The sequence below is a fragment of the Melanostigma gelatinosum genome (assembly GCF_949748355.1).
Source record: "Melanostigma gelatinosum genome assembly, chromosome: 1".
In the NCBI taxonomy this organism is placed as follows: domain Eukaryota; kingdom Metazoa; phylum Chordata; class Actinopteri; order Perciformes; family Zoarcidae; genus Melanostigma; species Melanostigma gelatinosum.
In genome coordinates, this window is record NC_136634.1 from 1429247 (window position 1) to 1448578 (window position 19332).

General features: G+C 40.6%; 2 protein-coding genes across 3 annotated transcripts; both read left to right on the plus strand.

Annotated features, from left to right (window-relative positions):
• Positions 1 to 259: 259 nt before the first annotated feature.
• Positions 260 to 7567, plus strand: LOC306783351 (troponin I, fast skeletal muscle-like). 2 transcript variants are annotated; one of them, XM_079276952.1, is made up of 7 exons: positions 260 to 344; positions 1771 to 1805; positions 3088 to 3124; positions 3890 to 4018; positions 5438 to 5527; positions 6277 to 6450; positions 7205 to 7567. In XM_079276952.1, exons 2-7 carry the CDS (start codon positions 1798 to 1800, stop codon positions 7280 to 7282), a joined length of 516 nt encoding a protein of 171 aa, XP_079133078.1. In that variant the 5' UTR covers positions 260 to 344; positions 1771 to 1797; the 3' UTR covers positions 7283 to 7567. The 2 variants fall into 2 exon arrangements, with proteins under 2 accessions (XP_079133078.1, XP_079133079.1); XM_079276953.1 differs by lacking the exon at positions 260 to 344 and adding an exon at positions 1471 to 1583.
• Positions 7568 to 11184: 3617 nt separating this feature from the next.
• LOC306783343 (troponin I, fast skeletal muscle-like) lies at positions 11185 to 17443 on the plus strand. The gene is made up of 7 exons (XM_079276941.1): positions 11185 to 11272; positions 12720 to 12755; positions 13204 to 13240; positions 13710 to 13838; positions 15382 to 15471; positions 16696 to 16869; positions 17071 to 17443. The coding sequence occupies exons 2-7, from the start codon at positions 12748 to 12750 to the stop codon at positions 17146 to 17148; spliced, it is 516 nt and encodes a 171-aa protein (XP_079133067.1). The 5' UTR covers positions 11185 to 11272; positions 12720 to 12747; the 3' UTR covers positions 17149 to 17443.
• Positions 17444 to 19332: the final 1889 nt, after the last annotated feature.

Consider the following 19332-nt stretch of genomic DNA (forward strand, 5'->3'; position numbering starts at 1 on the left):
GACCCACAAGACCCACAGAAGTGACTCCAGGACTTGATCTGGTTGGAGGTCTTGGACGGGCGGTTATATTGCCCTTTTCCTCCCTGTTTACAGCGACCCCGATGGCCCCGAGGGGCGGCCTAAGAGGATCCGAGGCTCCTCCTCGGCGATGCCTCGTTGCTTCGACGTTGGCGAAGAGAAGATGATGATATTTCAGGAGCTCACCGGCCGATTGGTCTGAGGATCCTGCATTTCCATAAGCAGGAGGTCCATATCCATGTCGGAGCCCTCGTGTATATAAAGAACTCGGGGGGACGAGTTCCTCCCACTGCCGCCCTCCTCCTCCACCCTCGGTCCCGTCTTAGGTGAGACCAGTTTCTCTTCCTTCCTCCTCCTCCTCTTCCTCACCAACGAAGCCTGTGAACGGATGCAAAGCAGCTGAGAGGAGACGGAGTGTTTTTTTGGGGGGGGGGGGGGGTCCTGCTGTTGATGAAGTCCTGATCTCTGAGGCTTGTTAGTGAAGGGACATATGTGGTCCAGGGACGGACATGTGTGGTCCAGGGACGGACGTATGTGGTCCATAAATGGACATGTGTGGTCCAGAAATGGGACGTGTGTGGTCCAGGAACGGACATGTGTGGTCCAGGGTCATATGTGGTCCGGGGACATGTGTGGTCCAGGAATGGATACGTGTGGTCCAGGGTGAAGGACTTCAGGATGGTTCGAGACTTCAGCTGATTTGTTTGTTTCTGACTTTTAATATTTCTAGATTCTGAATCGTTCGGTTTCTGAAGCATTCGGCTGTTTTTGACTGATTCCTGAACTTAAAGATGTTTTTTGGTTGAGAGACGATAATGAGTGTTATATTGTCAAGACTTTACTTTCAGACTGAAATGTTTGTCAGAGCCTGAAAGCGAGACGAGAGCCGAATGCTTCAATAGTTTAAAATAACAGAAATAAATTGAGTTTGTCGTGGAAACTAATTATCGTTTCGATTTACTCACAAAAACGACTTCATGATATTTTTACATTTAACTGGTTTAGAACCTGTGAGCTGAGGTGCAACGAAAAGCATTAAAAATGTAAATTATTTGTTAGAATAAAGAGGATTTTTTAGTTTTTTGAATAGTTTGGAGTTGGAAAACTGAGAGATTGTTTTGATTGAAGAAGTTTTAAAAATGTTTGTTCACTTCAAATGAATTCCAAATCAAGTCTTTATTGAATACTTAAATTCAGTCTTTGATGATGTCAGCTCGTTTCTGTCGCGCTTCGTTATTCTAACTTTTAATGGGATGGAAACATAAAACCTTTATATTATTTATAGTTGAAAAATAACTCTTGACATCTGATTCTTTGTGTGTGTGTGTGTGTGTGTGTGTGTGTGTGTGTGTGTGTGTGTGTGTGTGTGTGTGTGTGTGTGTGTGTGTGTGTGTGTGTGTGTGTGTGTGTGTGTGTGTGTGTGTGTGTGTGTGTGTGTGTGTGTGTGGACAGACTGTCGTTGGCAGCTGACGTGCTGCCGCAGCACATTTCCTTCTCCACGAAAGGAGTTGAAGTGTTACCTCCCGGGGGATATTGGGTTCTGAACACCTGTAAAGGAGCTTATCGTAGGCGTCAGCACCGACATTCGACCCAAACTCCAAACTTAGCTCCCGTCAGCACTCAGCTGCTCATCGACTGTTTGAATAGATCACATTTCATTCAGACGTCTCTGATATTCAAGCAGAGCGCCGGATGAAAACATTGTTTATTCTCAACCACTTCTTCTTCTTCTGTTTTCTTTCTCTCCGTCAGGAGTCGTGAAGAAAAGAAGCCGCCATCATGTCTGAGTAAGTGTCGCTTCTGGATTATTGATATTTAGTGATTTCAAGAAAACTTTGTTGAACATATTTTTCAGTGTATATTTCATAGACAAATGAGCCACAGTGTTAACATATTTGATTCCAAGCAACATTCTTTCATTGAGAGTTGTATTTAAGTTCAGAAGTATCAGTGTAACGTAAACTCAAAGTAGAGTAAAGAAAGTACTCGTTGTGAAGAGTTTCTGATTATTAGGATGATCAGAAAAAGAGACAGAAGGGAAGGAAAGCGGGAGAATGAAGGACTGAAAGAGGAAAGAAAAGGAGAGAAGGAAGAACAGAGGAATCAAGGGTGAAGGAAAATAATAAGCCATAAGGATGGATGTAAAAAGAAATGAAGAAGGAAGGAAAGAGAGGACAGAAGGAAGAACAGAGGAATCAAGGATGAAAGAAGAAGGAAAGTAATGAAGGGGAAGAGACAAAGAAAGGATGCATGTAAAGAGAATAGGAGTTAAAGAAGGAAGGGAAGAGTTTCTCTTGATGTGAAGCGAGGGTCTAAGGACAGACTGTATATCTGTACAGATTATTAAACCCGAGAGACGGATTTGTTATTTGTGAAAGTGAACTGTGAGAATGAACTTGACCAGACAGACGAAGGAAAAGAAAGAAGGGATGAAGGATGTGATGAGTAAACTGAAATAAACACTAATACAACATTTATACATTTTCATCAAACACATTGTTACATTTCGAGGAGAAACAAATGTGATTTAACTTATATTTTATTAAACGTTAACTACGGAAGCCCTGAGAGGCAGATGAGGGAAAAAGAGATCTAATGATCCAGGATCGTTGTTCTAAGTTCTATCGTGTGTAAAACGGTAAAAAGTGTTTGTTGTTGTAGTACCGAGTTCAGCCACACGAGGCTTTAGTGCACCACCGTCCATGTGTTCAATAAGACTAGAATAGTTCATGTTTCCTTCCAGCTGTGTTTTAATGTACTAAACGTTCTAGAATACAATATATGTTCGTTGTGTTTGGATATATTTAAGCTCACCTGGAAGAAAACAGGCATTTAGAAGACAGAGTAGAGGTGCACTGCTGCCTCTTGTGGCTGAAGTCAGTATTACAACAACACACACTTCATCCTGATAAAACCTTTTTATTCACCTGCTGCTGAGTCATGAAACCATTTCCATCAGACGCTTCTCTCTGGTGTGTTTCATCGTTGATGAGGTCGTCGTTCTTTGACTGAACGTATCGAGAGGTGAGAGAATGTTTTCTGCTCACAACTTGTTTCTGATCTTCACAGTAAGAAGATGAATTCGAGCCGCCGGCACCATCTGAAGGTACGTCGCTAACCCTAACCCTGCTTCCTGCCCATCAGCTCCATCGATCGACGGGGATTCAGATACTGATAACGGCTGACTGGTTCACATGTCGTTCAGTAGAACGTATGAAGAATTATCATGAAGTCTTTATCAGAGTCATTTTTAAACACTCAGTGTTTCATGTGGGAGAAGATTTGATGACTTTCTCAGTCGTCCTCTTGCAACAAAAGTTTAAAGAACACTGAAAAGATTGAAGTGGAGCTGAATGTTTGTGTGACGAGCGATTCCTTCAAGCTGCTTTCTGTGTTGAAGTGTCGTCAGCGTTTAACTGCTTTCACCCACAAACTGGAAGCTTCGATGGGATCCTCAGGACGTGTCAGCTGCTCATGGAATCGTTTTCATTAATTGTTAATAAAAGTGTTTTAACCTCTTCATGTTCAGTGTTAAGGTCCAAGGTGGCTTGAATCAAATGGAGTATAATATAATTAAATGTATAATTATAGAATAAGGACTTCTCTCTTTTAATAATTTAAGCTTTGCTAAATAAGCGCTGTTGTATGTATGAGTTGTTTTTTTACGTTTTTATTTGTTGTTGTTTGTCTTATAGGTCACATGTGAAAACCTCATGAAAATTCAAACCATGTTTTTGATATTTTCAATGTTTACATGTGAAAAACATCTTGCATGTGAAATCAAGTTGGACATAGAATGACAGCAGTGATCACATGATCGCATGAATCAAGTGTTCTTCTTCCGTTGTCTTTTGCTGGCTGTGCCGTGCAGAGCGTGATGCTTCAGATCGCGGCGGTCTGGATCGAACAGGAGAAGAAGGACATCGCAGCCGCCAAGCTCACCTACATGGACGAGAGCTGCCCGAAAGCCAACATGAGCGGAGACCAGGCCGCCCTCATGGTGAGAGATGCTTCCAGTTATGAGACCAAAAGCTTCATCATTCCTTCATCACGATCCCATTACTCGACCGTACTGGAATAAAATAACGAGTTATTGAGCCGAATCATCCAGAAACGGGAGCCAAAGCACTTCCACACTAGCGGAGGTGGTCATGACGGCATCATGTGTGTCTCTTGATATGAACGAACGTTGTCAGAGATCGGTGAAAGCTATCGGCAATGTTCACATCACAAAGGAACAGAGGGAGCTGGACCTTTCTAATGCAGTTGCAACAGTAAGAATGTGTTGAGCCAATGTTGAGGTATCGATCTCTCAAGTCAAAGAAACTGTGCTGCTCGCAAGTTTAAGAGCGTTTTCAGGAGTTCACCATCCGTACGCTGTAAAGCTAAACTGTGGGTGATTTTAACATATTGACTCTGGGAAACATGCATTCAATGTTTGACCAGGAGGAAAAACATCGCTGAAAACATAAACCCTTTGAAAGTCTCCTTAATAAGTCATATGGAGAGAATATCGAGGTCGGAGACGGAGGCGCTCCCGTCGTTATCAGACACTGAGCGGTTCAGACGAGCTGCTCAGATACTTCACATCCTTTGTCTCCTGACTTTTTATCTTTGATCGAATTCTATGCTGATGATGTTTAAAACTGCAGTCCTGTTAGCAGCTCCATCAGGCTGTACCTGCATGCTAGCATGCTAGCATGCTAGCATGCTAACATGCTAACATGCTAATGTTAAAGGTGTGATGTTAACCATGTAGCGTAGCATGTTAGCATGCTGCCTGGGCTGATTAGCAGTAAACGTATATCGTTAGTTCTGCAGGTATTTGGTGATAACCCAAAGTGTTGGACACATGACGATGTTGACCTGATTCTGGCTCTGGAAGAGTAGCCCGAGGATCACCAAAGTTATTGGTTGTGAACCACATTTCTTGGTAATTCAAGCATTACTGTAGTAGTTGAGATGTTTTACTGTAAACATGAATATGAACCTCATGTTGGCCCTTGAGGAAAAGTTAGAGAAACGCTAAAGTGAGTTGGATTCATCCTCAGGGGACCGTGAATGTCTCCACACATTTTCATGGAAGTCCATCCAATAACTGAGATATTTCAGTCTGAGCAAAGTGATGCAGACAGACCAACATGCCGATTACCTCCACCATTTCCCTGCTTTGATATCTGCACACATATCTATCTTTGTTCTATATACTTTCTTTATTGTCTGTATTCATTATGCTGTGAATGGTACTGGAGGGGCCAACAAAGCATTTCACTGCGCAGTGACGAGATATGTTTGCCAATGAAATGTTCCAGACCATGGCTGAAAGAAAAGTGCTTATTTAACAGCAGATTGAAGTCGAACGTCCATCAGTGAAGGTTTGTGATCATTAAGTAAACATCGCGCTTGTTCGTGTCTTCAGGAAACCTGCAAAAAAATGGCCGCCCTCATCGACAGAGTGGATGAAGAGCGATACGACCTGCAGTCCAAAGTGGGCAAAGCTGATAAAGAGGTACACTTCCTGCTGCTTCATTCATGGGACCATTCGCCGGAGCTCAATTTGCATAATCATGACTCTACCTGAGCTTTATGCAAATGAGCTCCGTTCATCACTAGGAATCAGGCGGCAACCTCTGGTTCTGCTGAGTGGAAAATTAAAGCGTCACGCGTTAAAGCTGCATTCTCTCTAGTGTCCACCAGGGGGCGACTCCTCTGGTTGTATAGAAGTCTATAGAAAATGACTCTACTTCTCTCTTGATTTATTCCCTCAGTAAACATTGTAAACATGAGTTTATGTCTCAATCTCTAGTTTCAAGTCTTCTTCAATACAGCATGATGTTCATTTAGTACATTATGGTCCATTTAGAGTCACACAGACCATAAAGCAGGGGATGCTTTAGGGCGGGGCTACACGCTGATTGACAGGTCTCTACCAGAGACGGCGTCTCTACGTCACTCCTCCTCAGTCCAGATATGGTCACTTCCTGTTTACTGGTTGCAAAAAAAATAAGATGGCGACGGCCAAAATGTTGAACTCGAGGCTTCAAAACGTCCACAAACCAACGGGTGATGTCACGGCCACGACGTCTGTTAGTAAACTGTGTTGATGGCGATGGAGCAGCAGCTCATTCATGTGTTTTTATGGAGCTCTCAGAGGATGCTAGTTGTAGATACATTCACTGCTGGCGTTGAGTCTTCTCTCACCAGATTTGATGACACAAAGACAGACGCATCATCAGACTTGTCCTTGGTCGCTCTCAGATTGAAGACCTGAAGATCAAAGTAGTCGATCTGGCCGGAGTGAAGAAACCCGCTCTGAAGAGAGTGCGCATGTCTGCTGACGCCATGCTGAAGGCTCTGCTGGGCTCCAAGCACACGGTCAACATGGACCTGAGGGCCAACCTGAAGCAGGTCAAGAAGGAGGTCAAGGAGGAGGTGAGTCTCGTCAACAGATCGACATTCACGCCGTCCTGCTCGCCCGAGGCAGGACATCTGTGTATTTGGCCACACACTGATCGGACAAGTGAAAAACAAATGTCATCACTATTTGGGGCCTATATTCAGTAAAATGATGTCATCAGGAGGTTTACTTCAATGCTTTGTCGTCACCGATCTTTGATAATGTTACAGGAGCGCTAACGTTGGTTTAGTAACGCTAACTGGCTGCTAACGGCTAACGGTAGTTAGCGTTATCTGTTGACGGCTAATGTACGGAGGTTGCATTCAATGACGTTATGGTGCATTCAAGCTCCAAACAGTAGAAATGATCATGATGTGTTCACATGTAATCTGTAAAATGTAGTTTTGGTGAAAAACTTGAATAAATCCGGTAGTTTGAAGGAGATTTTCACGTGAATATGAAACAGATATTAGAGATGTTTAACTTCCTAACACGAGCTATAAGCACATTATAACGCTTCATTAAAACTGATGACAGCATTTGTTTTCATCCAAATATCTTTTATTTACTTATTATTTAAATTGTGTTTTTATGAAGCAAAAAATACTATAAATTATTTATATACTAATTTGCTACATTTCCCATTTTCGGACAAAAACGTTTATCAACCTGGTAAATGAAAGATGTCGGCTCCTGAAAAGCTTAAAGCCGGGCCCTGACCTGTGGGCGCTGGTTGACTTTGGGCTGTTAAAATAACTCTTAATATTGTTAAAAAATGCTCCTTTGCAGCCGCTAGAAGCCGCTGGCGACTGGCGTAAGAACATCGAGGACAAGGCCGACAGGAAGAAGATGTTCGAGACTTCCTAGAGACTTGACCTCCGCCGCCGTAGACGGCCGTTCGCACTTCTCATGGAATTTTTAATTGAATTGAAAAATATATATTTTTTGTTTCATTAAACTGTGAGTTTCAGCTCGGCCTGTTATTGTACATTTGTAAAGCGGGAAATTGTAGTTTCTCGTCTCTTTTGCGCTCTAATATTAGTCTTTTACTCTGAAGTGAGACTTCCTGTTTCCTCCTGTGCTGCTGAGGTTCGCTTTTGACAACTTCCTGCTTCGTATTGTTTTTTGGTAATAAACGTGTTTTGCTTCTTGCGTCTGCTCGTCATCGTGAGGAATTCTGTCTCTGACTCAGTGACGCTGCGGACGAAACACACATTCATGGAATCAAACCAACATTGAGCTCTGAACCCAGCGACCCTGAACACACTGGCTGTGAGTCAAAGGTCACATTGGCTGTGAGTCAAAGGTCACACTGGCTGTGAGTCAAAGGTCACACTGGCTGTGAGTCAAAGGTCACACTGGCTGTGAGTCAAAGGTCACATTGGCTGTAACACACTCACTACTCTGAAACGAACTCTTTCATGTAATTCGAATTTAAAAAACGGCCTCTGAGATTAAACTCTGGCTTCTTTAATGTGAACGGACTGAATTTATTTGTAAGAATCTTTTGTGGGAGCTTTGACGAGACACGATCTCCATCTTCACGTCTCCGGACGCGTCCAGCGAGCTGAGCAGTGAACGTTGACTCGACTTCACAGATTAACAAGATAACTTCACAGTTTCACATTTTAAATAAACTCAACAAAAAATATGTCTCTGACCCCGTTACTCGTTACCACGTTTGTGATAAAAACCTAAACGTTTGCTGAAGAAGACCATGAGCGACTGCTGAAAGCTCCAGAGAACAGGAGGTGAGATTTTAGTTTAGAAAATGTGAAAAAAGCAGGTCTGTTGAGTAGAAATGTATCTGTAATGCACAGTTTAATTAGTATGACGTAAATCCAAACTACCTATTTTAAATAAGTAGTTAACCATGAATATGATGCAATAATATATTTTATCAATAACTAAGGTTGTTTGAAAATCAACAGACTTGTATATTTATTAGAAATCATATTTTTTTATACTTTTCCAGACTTTCACACAAATATGGAGCAAAAATATTCTGCAACATTGTAATTTAAGTGCCTTCATGTAGCATTAATAAGCAGCATATTAACATTTAGTTCATGTTTTATAACACACTTATGTATTTGTAAGCGGATATAAGTTTTTATATTTCCATGTATTTTCATTATCTTAGTATTAGCTGTTTACAAATACATGAATAAATACTTAAATCTGCTTACAGCTATGTTATAACAACATTATAGTGTTTAAACGCTGAGTCAAGGTGTTGTTGCCTCCGTCGACCACCAGGTGTCAGTTGAGGACTTCCTGTTTCACACCTTGTCTTCATCTCAGCACAGAGGAAGACTTTTAATTCCTCCAGTCAAATAAAACAATCACCTCTTTGGACAAACATCATCGAACAAAAAGCGTTCGTGCTGAAGGAGCCTCGAAACACACGGTTAGCTTCTCACTCAGTCTTCAGTGTTTGTTCTTAACAGACTTGGAAGTCAAACACTTTCCTGACGGGCTGATCAGAGACGGACTCCAACACAAGGTGAGCGTCATCACTTGTTATTCAGTGATTGTCTGTTTTTAAAGGTATTTCTCCAGTAAATGTTCAGGATGAATGTAAAGCGTTTGATCTTTCTTTGAACTCTTGTTCGTGTCTCTTTGTGTTTTCAGTTGTTGTGTTTGGATCTGAACGGCAGCAGCAACAGAGAAGGTTTTACAGTCTCTCTCTTGATGCATTGTTAAATAATAGAGCCTCTTCTTCACACATCTTCATCATAAGTACTCAGTGGGGGAAAGTACAAACTCCAGGTACTGTACTTTACTGAAGTATTTCCATTTCTTGTACTTCTGCTTGTTCTAGGTTTTACTGGATCAAACAAACAGGACCTTCACCCAGCAGACCTGTGTTTGGGTCGTGTGTCAAACATTGACTTCTGTTAACTTTGTGTGTGTTTGTTTCACACAAGTTACGTAACAAACCATCGTTTCCTGAACATAAAACGTATTAATTCACAGAAAAGAATCTGTGTGTCAAACGTTTATGATTCTCAGGGTTAGTTCATCAAGATATATATATATATATTAATATATATATATATTAATATATATATATATATATATATTAATATATATATATATATATATGTAAATATATATATATATATATTAATATATATATATATATATATTTACATATATATATATATATATATATATTTACATATATATATATATATATGTAAATATATATATATATATATATATATATTAATATATATATATATATATATATATTAATATATATATATATATATATATTTACATATATATATATATATATTAATATATATATATATGTAAATATATATATATATATATATATATGTAAATATATATATATATATATATTAATATATATATATATATATATGTATGGTCCACAAATCTGTTTTTAGTTTTCAAACTTTTCTTCATTTGTAGCTTTCTTGTGTAATATTGGCCTTTTCTTTGCACATCAAGTACACTGTTTGCCTCTGAGTAGAAGCTTAACGTAACGTACATTACAGGACAACAATGTCGATTTCTGTATCTGAAGCAGGTTTAAAGTGCTTCTGCTGTTCTGTACTTCAGTGAATGAATGGAAACCAACGGCTGCCTGGAAAGAGTTGAAATCACAGGACAGAGGGTGACAGTGAATAGAAATGGGTTAAAACATAAAAAGGCCGATCTCCTGATAACGTTGATGGTTTTGTGTCTGCAGTCGACGGAGGCGTAAGAACATCGAGGATCAGCCGACAGGAAGAAGATGTTCCAGACTTCCTGAAAACCCTCTTGAGGCGTCGACGTCTCCGTCAGCTAAGACACTCTTTGTTGTTGTTGTTGTTGTTGTGATACCGAGAGGCTGAGCTGAAATAAAGTAACGTCAACATGTACGCAGTTAAAAACGCCTGCAAGAAAATATCACTTCAAATGTACAGCTTTCCAGAGAGTCATTCATTCAATGTTTGGAATAATGATTCATTTGTCTGTTACATTTATCCGCTGAGGAATCGTTGATGTTGTTGTTTACACCTAACAGACACTTCGATTCTGAATTATTTACACGTTGCAATATTTAGACTTTTAGTCTTTACTTGGATAAAATGTACTTTCTGTTCAAAACGTGACTCAGGAGAGTCGTCAGTCTGGGACACGAGAGAAGTCGACAGCTTCAGAAATAAATCAGTCAGTGGACCTTGAGTAGTTCTTTTATCGATATCATTATTTTTTAAACATTTATCTCAATGTATAAACTTCAGAAAACAGCGATAAAGTTATACTTAAAGGTCCAGTGTGAAGGATTTAGTGTCATCTAGTGCTGAGTTTGCAGATTGTGTACGGAGGCCTGAAGGTGCCATCACACAACGTGCAGATTCTCTCTCTGCAGCCGGTGTTATGTTTGTCTGTTCTGGGCTGCTGTAGAAACATGGCGGTGCAACACAAACACTCTTGTTTTCATTACATGTCTTCTAAAAGGGCCCCTGAATAAATGCTACACGCTGGCCCTTTAAGGGGTATTTTCAGGTTGAAATCAGAAAGTTCTTTTTCTGGTCCTGGTTCCAAAGACCCTGGGGGGTTACACAGGCCCCCCCCCCACGCACACACACACTCCCTTGTGAGCATCTTGAAGCTTGAAGTCGACTCATGGGAGGGGGGGGGGGGGCTGGTGTATTTCAGGAGCTCGCGGCTCATTGGTCTGCTCGGGTTCATTTCCATAAAGAGGATCTGAGCGTTTTGCTGAGGCGTCGCATTCCCGCCATATAAACCCTATTTCCTGTTTGACGGTGTGGCTTTGGCAGTGGCTCCTCTTCATCCCGTGTGTCGTGGATCTCTTCTTCTTGCTCCTGTCGATAGGTGAGCGTTTTGAACTTTGTCTCTTGTGTTTGAGCTTCTCTGCGAGCAGCCACGCATCAACGGACTGTTTCTAGAATCCCTCGTTGAAGAGGTTGAGATGGTGTCTGTTGGCTCGTCCACCTCTGACCCTTCCTGATATCCTGAACTCACTTTCTACATGTTTCTGCCCACGCGTGACCTTTTCCTGAGACCTGCATCGATGGGAGCCGCTCGGCGCACTGAGTCCTGAAGCTGTTTGCAGCTCGCTGGTAGAATCCCACAGGTCTAAAACACGTCCCGTCAGGATGTCGCCTGAATGATCGTTTACATGTTCTTTAAAGGGTTTGGAGTCAGACACATATCGGCAGAAAGAATTTGACAAAACATATTTTTGAAGAAGAGCAAATGTATTCGTTTGAATCACCGATATTTTCAAAGTCTGTGCCTTTCATTTATTTTTTACACGGGACGTGAACATGTATGTTTAAAGCGTACTGGTTGTGTTTTATGATAACTGCTCATTCATTTTCAATGATAATTCAGATTATGAATCATGGTTAATAAGTGAACTTATTCCTCTGCAGGATTTAGCGGCTGGTCGTCTCACTTCTTGGAGCTCACCTTTTTTATTTTGCGTGTAAAAATTTGAGTGAAAGAAACTCAGAAACATGTAAATGTTAAATGTGGTAAAATCACCGCTAGTCACTGTTTGGAAAGCTGAATTTTGAATGTGAACTTCCATTCCACCTGATTTGGAGCCAGTATTTTAACATTCTAAGTAAGTTGAAGGTGCCGAAGATGAACTTCAGTTCACGATATTCCGCTGGAGAATTCCTCTGAATGAACTCTTCACCCGATCCGGTCGTAACGCGTCCGGACGGGACACCGGATCCCGAGCGTCCCAGTTTAGTTCAGTTGACGTCGCTGCTCTTCAGCTGTGCTTTGGGATCCCGTTACGGCTCAAATAGTCCCGACATCCATCGGAGCAGCAGAACCTGCTGATCTCAGAGAACCTCACGCTGAGAACCTCACGCTGACAACCTCACGCTGAGAACCTCACGCTGAGAACCTCACGCTGAGAACCTCACGCTGAGAACCTCACGCTGAGAACCTCACGCTGAGAACCTCACGCTGAGAACCTCACGCTGAGAACCTCACGCTGAGAACCTCACGCTGAGAACCTCACACTGAGAACCTCACGCTGAGAACCTCACGCTGAGAACCTCACGCTGGCATCCTGATCTGAGACGTACGGCGGTCAGCAGAGTTCTAAAAGACCCAAATGTGTCCTCCGCTCACTGTCTTCTCGTGTGTCTTCATGTGTCCTCCGCTCACTGTCTTCTCGTGTGTCTTCATGTGTCCTCCGCTCACTGTCTTCTCGTGTGTCTTCATGTGTCCTCCGCTCACTGTCTTCTCGTGTGTCTTCATGTGTCCTCCGCTCACTGTCTTCTCGTGTGTCTTCATGCAGCTCGTGAAGCGCAGAACAAAAGGCCAAGATGTCTGAGTAAGTGTGAACATCCGCCTCTGATCAGCTTTAGTGCAAAAACATCTTCTTTTACAAGCGCAGACTGTTTTCTGGAAACTGTAAAAAGACAAAAAAACATTGTTGTGGAACGTTTTGTTTTGTTTTTACAATTGAATCCAGAAATCACGACAGAAATCTTCAAGATTCTGGCTCACAATCCATTAAAGTGACACTTCAGACACAAATGTAGTGACGTTGGTCTGTGTGTCTTCAGACTCGTCTTCTTTCAGACCAATGAACACAACTTTGATTTGACTTTCTTCATTTACGTTCTACCAAAAATCACCATTACATCATTTAAAGACAACATGTCACTTGTTCTAAGAAAAGCATGATTGATGATGGTGGTGGTGATGATGATGATGATGATGATGATGATGATGATGATGATGATGATGGTGATGATGATGATCTCACTCTCAAACAGAAAAAAGATGAATTCCAGCCGCAGGCATCACCTGAAGGTAAATATCGGGGCATTTTATTACAGTCCTGGTTAAAAAATGAGGTGTTCATAATAATATAAGCTCATTATATGATCTGAATTATTGATAAAAAGTGTTTAAAAATACATCTTTATGAATATTTATATATTTAAATCACTGAAATCGTTAACATTTTTGTTCATTTGTGTTAAATTCAACAGTTTAAAGCTTATTGTTTGCATTCTATGACACCAGCTTGCAATTAATTGTCAATTAATTGGTCATTAATACAGATATTAAGCTGATCATATTATTTATAGATAATGAGTTCATTTAGTGAACACGTGAATCTCTTTTCAGCAGCAGATTAATCTGCATTTGGTGTTCATCCTTTAAAAAGAGTTTCAGATCCTGTTTTTAATTCAAGTTGAATGCTTTTGTGCTGGTTTGAGTTCTCAGCGTGTGAAATAACAACAACAACAATGAAATGATGTCGTTTGTCCTGCAGAGTTTGATCCTGTCCATCGCTCAGAAATGGCTGGACCAGGAGAAAGTGGACGACCTGGCGACTAAAGAGACCTACATGAACGATAACTGCCCCGCCCCCACGATGAGCGGAGACCACCAAGCCCTGATGGTGAGACCAGCATCCATCAAAACCCTTCAGAGCCTCAGAACCTCAGAACCACAGAGCTACAGAGCCTCAGAGCCACAGAACCTCAGAGCCACAGAACCTCAGAACCACAGAACCTCAGAGCTACAGAGCCTCAGAGCTACAGAGCTACAGAACCACAGAACCTCAGAGCCACAGAGCCTCAGAGCTACAGAGCTACAGAGCCACAGAACCACAGAGCTACAGAGCTACAGAACCACAGAGCCACAGAGCTACAGAACCACAGAGCTACAGAACCACAGAGCTACAGAACCACAGAGCCACAGAGCTACAGAACCACAGAGCCACAGAGCTACAGAACCACAGAGCTACAGAACCACAGAGCCACAGAGCTACAGAGCCACAGAACCACAGAGCTACAGAGCCACAGAGCCACAGAGCTACAGAACCACAGAGCCACAGAGCTACAGAGCCACAGAACCACAGAGCTACAGAGCTACAGAGCCACAGAGCCACAGAACCACAGAGCCACAGAGCTACAGAGCCACAGAACCACAGAGCTACAGAGCTACAGAGCTACAGAGCCACAGAGCTACAGAGCTACAGAGCCACAGAGCCACAGAACCACAGAGCTACAGAGCTACAGAGCCACAGAGCTACAGAGCCACAGAGCCACAGAGCCACAGAGCTACAGAACCACAGAGCTACAGAGCCACAGAGCTACAGAGCCACAGAGCCACAGAACCACAGAGCCACAGAGCTACAGAGCCACAGAACCACAGAGCTACAGAGCTACAGAGCCACAGAACCACAGAGCCACAGAGCTACAGAGCTACAGAGCCACAGAGCTACAGAGCCACAGAACCACAGAGCTACAGAGCCACAGAGCCACAGAGCCACAGAGCCACAGAACCACAGAACCACAGAGCTACAGAGCCACAGAACCACAGAGCCACACAGCCACAGAACCACAGAGCTACAGAGCTACAGAACCACAGAGCTACAGAGCCACGGCTTGTTACAGAGCCGCCATCTTGGAGGAACAGTCAACAATGGAAAAATAAGGACAAAAGTCCTGAATTGTGTTGTTACTTAAAGTATAAACCTCAAAATATACTCAGAGAACCGAAAGTAAAAGTACTTCTGCTGCAGAAGGAACACATAAATACATATTGTTATTATTATTATTATTATTATTATTATTATTATGAATAGTACAGTAAAAAGTACAATATGTACCTCTGAGATGTGGTACAGTAGAAGTAGGAAGTAGCACAAAAGGGAAATACTCAAGTAAAGTACCTCAAAATTGTACTTACCCACAGTACTTGAGTAAATGTACTGAGTTACATTCCACCACTGAAACTAATCGTGTACACTTTAAACGCAGTTGATATTTAAAGGGCTCGTCACTTTATCTTCAGATATTAATTCATATTGGACACATGTCAGCTCACCTGTCGTTTCATGTGCAGTTGTATGTTCGTTCACCTGCACGTGCTACGGTGTACAGGTGAACGTACATGTGTGTAACACGGGAACTGTGTGCGTTTGCTTGTTTCAACAGGACTACCTCAAGAAGATGAACGAGAGGATCGAGAGGATCGACGAGGAGCGGTACGACATCCTGTCCAAAGTTCAGAAGGCCGACAAAGAGGTGACCGCTCTCTGACATCACCAACAACCAAACACAACTTCATTTCAATTTCAACGTCAGGGACATAAAACATGCTGTTAAACAGGCTTTTCTTCCTTTCTTCCTTCCTGACTGCACTCTATGGAGTCATAGGAGTGCCATAAAAGGAAATGTACATTTCTAAAGAGGAATAAATAAAATAACTGATAGCTAAATAAAAAAGTCGGAATACATCGAGCAAAATACTTCACTGAATAAAACGTGTGGAAATAGGAATACAAATAACTAAAGGTAGGAGCAATTATAAACGTTTTATTTATTCAATTGTATTTTTAGTTATGATACATTTACATTCATTATATATATTTTGAAAATATACTATTTATTTATTTATTTTTATATATTGCAATATGTTACATTTTCCAGCCCTTTACTTTGCTTATTTAGTTCCCTATTGTTTTTGCTTTTCTCTGTTGATATTAATATTCCGTGAAGGGCCAATCGTTCCATCAACTGGCTTTTGGCGGGCCGACACATATACTGTCATTTAAATAAAACAAAAAACATATACAGAAATATATACAGAAATAAACAAACAAAATGTGAAAATAAATGAAAATACGTGTGATTGTTCTTTCCTATGTTTTTATTTGTCCTATTCTTTTACCGATTCATTATTTTATGGCACTCCTATGACTCCATACATCCAGATAACAACGTAACAGGAGTCCTGTGTAGAATAAGCTCCATCTGAGTGAGTGAAAGTATCGGCAGTTCATATCTTTGCTGTTTTTCCCGTTACACGTAGGGATGCTTCTCCAAGTCGAAACATTAGGATGGCAATTTATTATTTTTTCAAACTTATTTCCAAGAATCCCTCCAGAGCTGCACAGTCCCAGATCTTTGAAAGTTCTCCAGTCGTCGCACATTTCCTCCAACAGGAAGCGACTGATACTGAACTTCATCAAACATTGAAGCCGTCAATGGAGTCTTAAAAACAAACGTGTTCACCTTCAAATCAAAGCTTTCCACAGATGACTTTCAACATCATTGTGGCTGCTCATCCAGATATCTTCTCAGGTATCCTCAACAATTAGATTTCATTCTAGCTGTAGTTTCTGCTGAATATTACACAACAGCACGTGCACCGCTGGTCTCTTGTCTCGATGTCGGTCTCTGACCGATCATTAGTTGTGTGAGTGTCAACAACGAGCCTTTCCATCGTTCTTTTCCTTCTTCTCTCAGATTGAAGACCTGAACATCAAAGTGGTGGACCTGAGAGGAGTGAAGAAACCCGCTCTGAGGAAAGTGCGCATGTCGGCCGACACCATGCTGAAGGCTCTGCTGGGCTCCAAGCACACGGTCAACTTGGACCTGAGGGCCAACCTGAAGCAGGTCAAGAAGGAGGTCAAGGAGGAGGTGAGTCTCGTGCTCAGTAATGTACTGAAGAGAATAAAAACATGTGTGCATGGGAATACATGGGACTGAAAATTACATTTATCTTTTCATTTACGTCCATATACATTCGATATATATGTTTTGTTTTTTCTGCATTTGAATTACTTGTGTATATTTTGATTGAAATAACTCTTAATATTGTTAAAAAATGCTCCTTTGCAGCCGCAAGAAGCCGCTGGCGACTGGCGTAAGAACATCGAGGACAAGGCCGACAGGAAGAAGATGTTCGAGACTTCCTAGATGACGGCACGGCCGCTGCTGGTCTTCCTGTCTGTATGAACTCCACGTGTCTTATTGTTGGTTTGAACCAGACGGAGCTGAACTGCAGCAGCTCAGCGAGTCTGAGGAGTCGCTCTGCTTTGAGGATTTCCTTTTGAATTAGTTTGTTTGTCTGGATGGACTTTTTTTGGGGAGGAGGAGGTTCACACACCAACACACAACGGCAAGTCTTAAACTCCACACATTCAGGGAAACATTCACAGCAACATGAACCACGTTCAAGAGAAACAATAAAGTCAAATGTGGAAGAAAAGTATTTTGGTGTCTTTATTTGCATTGTTCAGCAACAGAAATGTTTCATCCGGCACCAAAGATAAAGTCTCTGTAGTTTGTGAGTGTAAAGTAATATTGTATTCATTTACCTTCTTTTATTGTGCAAACACAAAGGTCTAAATCCGGGTTCAAAGCCTTCAACAGGAAGTATTGGATTTTTTAAATGTATTTATTTATTTTTGTTACTAAAATCAACGTGATTTGTCTACAAACTATTATATTTTAATTAGAAAATATTTTTCTATATTTTAACTTTGTTATTTTCTATATTTAAAATTTTTATTCTATGATTTATTTAGTCTAAATATCTGTGAAAAATAAATAGATATTTTTTAAAAATTTGGAGTAGAAAGTTGTACAACGGCATCGTTTGACTTCCATACAGTCGGAAATAGAAATAAAATGAAAAGAAAATGGTAGTTCAGTTATAAAATCATTGTTTTTATTCGTGTCGGTATGAAAACTACCAACAAACACTGAACGCGTCTTTTATTCCTCATTAGTCATGATGATGATGATGATGATGATGATGATGATAATCATGAAATAAGATGAGCTGTGACTTCATTTATCCCGATGGAAATTGTTGTGCAGCAGTAAATATAATATATGTATGTATAGTACATTTAGGAGTAGGGTGAAAATATAAAATATAAAAAAACATTTGAACGCTGTTGGAATACTTTGAGAAAATCAAACTTGAATTCAAATAATATATAAATATATTGAAATAAATGTTACTTCAGACTTAATTCTTATGTATGAGATTGTGTATACCAGGACACAGTACATATGTATTCATGTGTATATATATATATATATATGTATACATTATGTAAATGTAAAATTATAATTTTAAACACGGATAATAAAAAGTCAAAAAAGGACGATGTTATATGTATTATTTGTGAAACCACAGGCTATTTTAGAGACAAAATGTATTACCCCTGTATCTTATCATGCTTTAAATATTAAAACTGCTTTGAAATATTATATTTATATATTTATGGATGTGATGAGTTCAGCTGAACTCCAGACGTTTCATACTAAATTTAAACCTCAGTCTGAAGACTGATGAAGAGAGAACGCATCGTCTTGGTGAAGTCACATGATCCAAATATAACTCTGAGGCGCCCCCCCCCCCCCCCCCCCTTTGCAGAACGACAGGATAAAGTTAGAAACTGAGGAAACCTTAGAGGCCGAGAGCTCAGAGCTCCATACAAGGAGTGTGACAGCGTGTGTGTGTGTGTGTGTGTGTGTGTGTGTGTGTGTGTGTGTGTGTGTGTGTGTGTGTGTGTGTGTGTGTGTGGTGAATGTATGAAACCAGCAGTGAGTTATGCAAAACAGATGTCAACAAAACCGTACAACATGCAATGCAGCAAAACAAGAATTTACAACAACTTATTTGTGATAAACTGAAGGATGAAGTGTTCCTTTATGTGTTGAATGTTTGTGATAAACTAAAGGATGAAGTGTTCCTTTATGTGTTGATGTTGAATGTTTATGATAAACTGAAGGATGAAGTGTTCCTTTATGTGTTGATGTTGAATGTTTGTGATAAACTGAAGGATGAAGTGTTCCTTTATGTGTTGATGAATGTTTGTGATAAACTGAAGGATGAAGTGTTCCTTTATGTGATGATGTTTAATGTTTGTGATAAACTGAAGGATGAAGTGTTCCTTTATGTGTTGATGATGAATGTTTGTGATAAACTGAAGGATGAAGTGTTCCTTTATGTGTTGATGATGAATGTTTGTGATAAACTGAAGGATGAAGTGTTCCTTTATGTGTTGATGTTGAATGTTTATGATAAACTGAAGGATGAAGTGTTCCTTTATGTGTTGATGTTGAATGTTTGTGATAAACTGAAGG

Bases quoted from the DNA above. Each gene is read 5' to 3' on its own strand.
- LOC306783351 (XM_079276952.1), top strand. The intron at 3,125-3,889 runs GTACGTCGCTAA...TGTGCCGTGCAG, and splicing joins GCCGCCGGCACCATCTGAAG to AGCGTGATGCTTCAGATCGC. The intron at 5,528-6,276 runs GTACACTTCCTG...GGTCGCTCTCAG, and splicing joins TGGGCAAAGCTGATAAAGAG to ATTGAAGACCTGAAGATCAA.
- LOC306783343 (XM_079276941.1), top strand. The intron at 13,241-13,709 runs GTAAATATCGGG...TTTGTCCTGCAG, and splicing joins GCCGCAGGCATCACCTGAAG to AGTTTGATCCTGTCCATCGC. The intron at 16,870-17,070 runs GTGAGTCTCGTG...GCTCCTTTGCAG, and splicing joins AGAAGGAGGTCAAGGAGGAG to CCGCAAGAAGCCGCTGGCGA.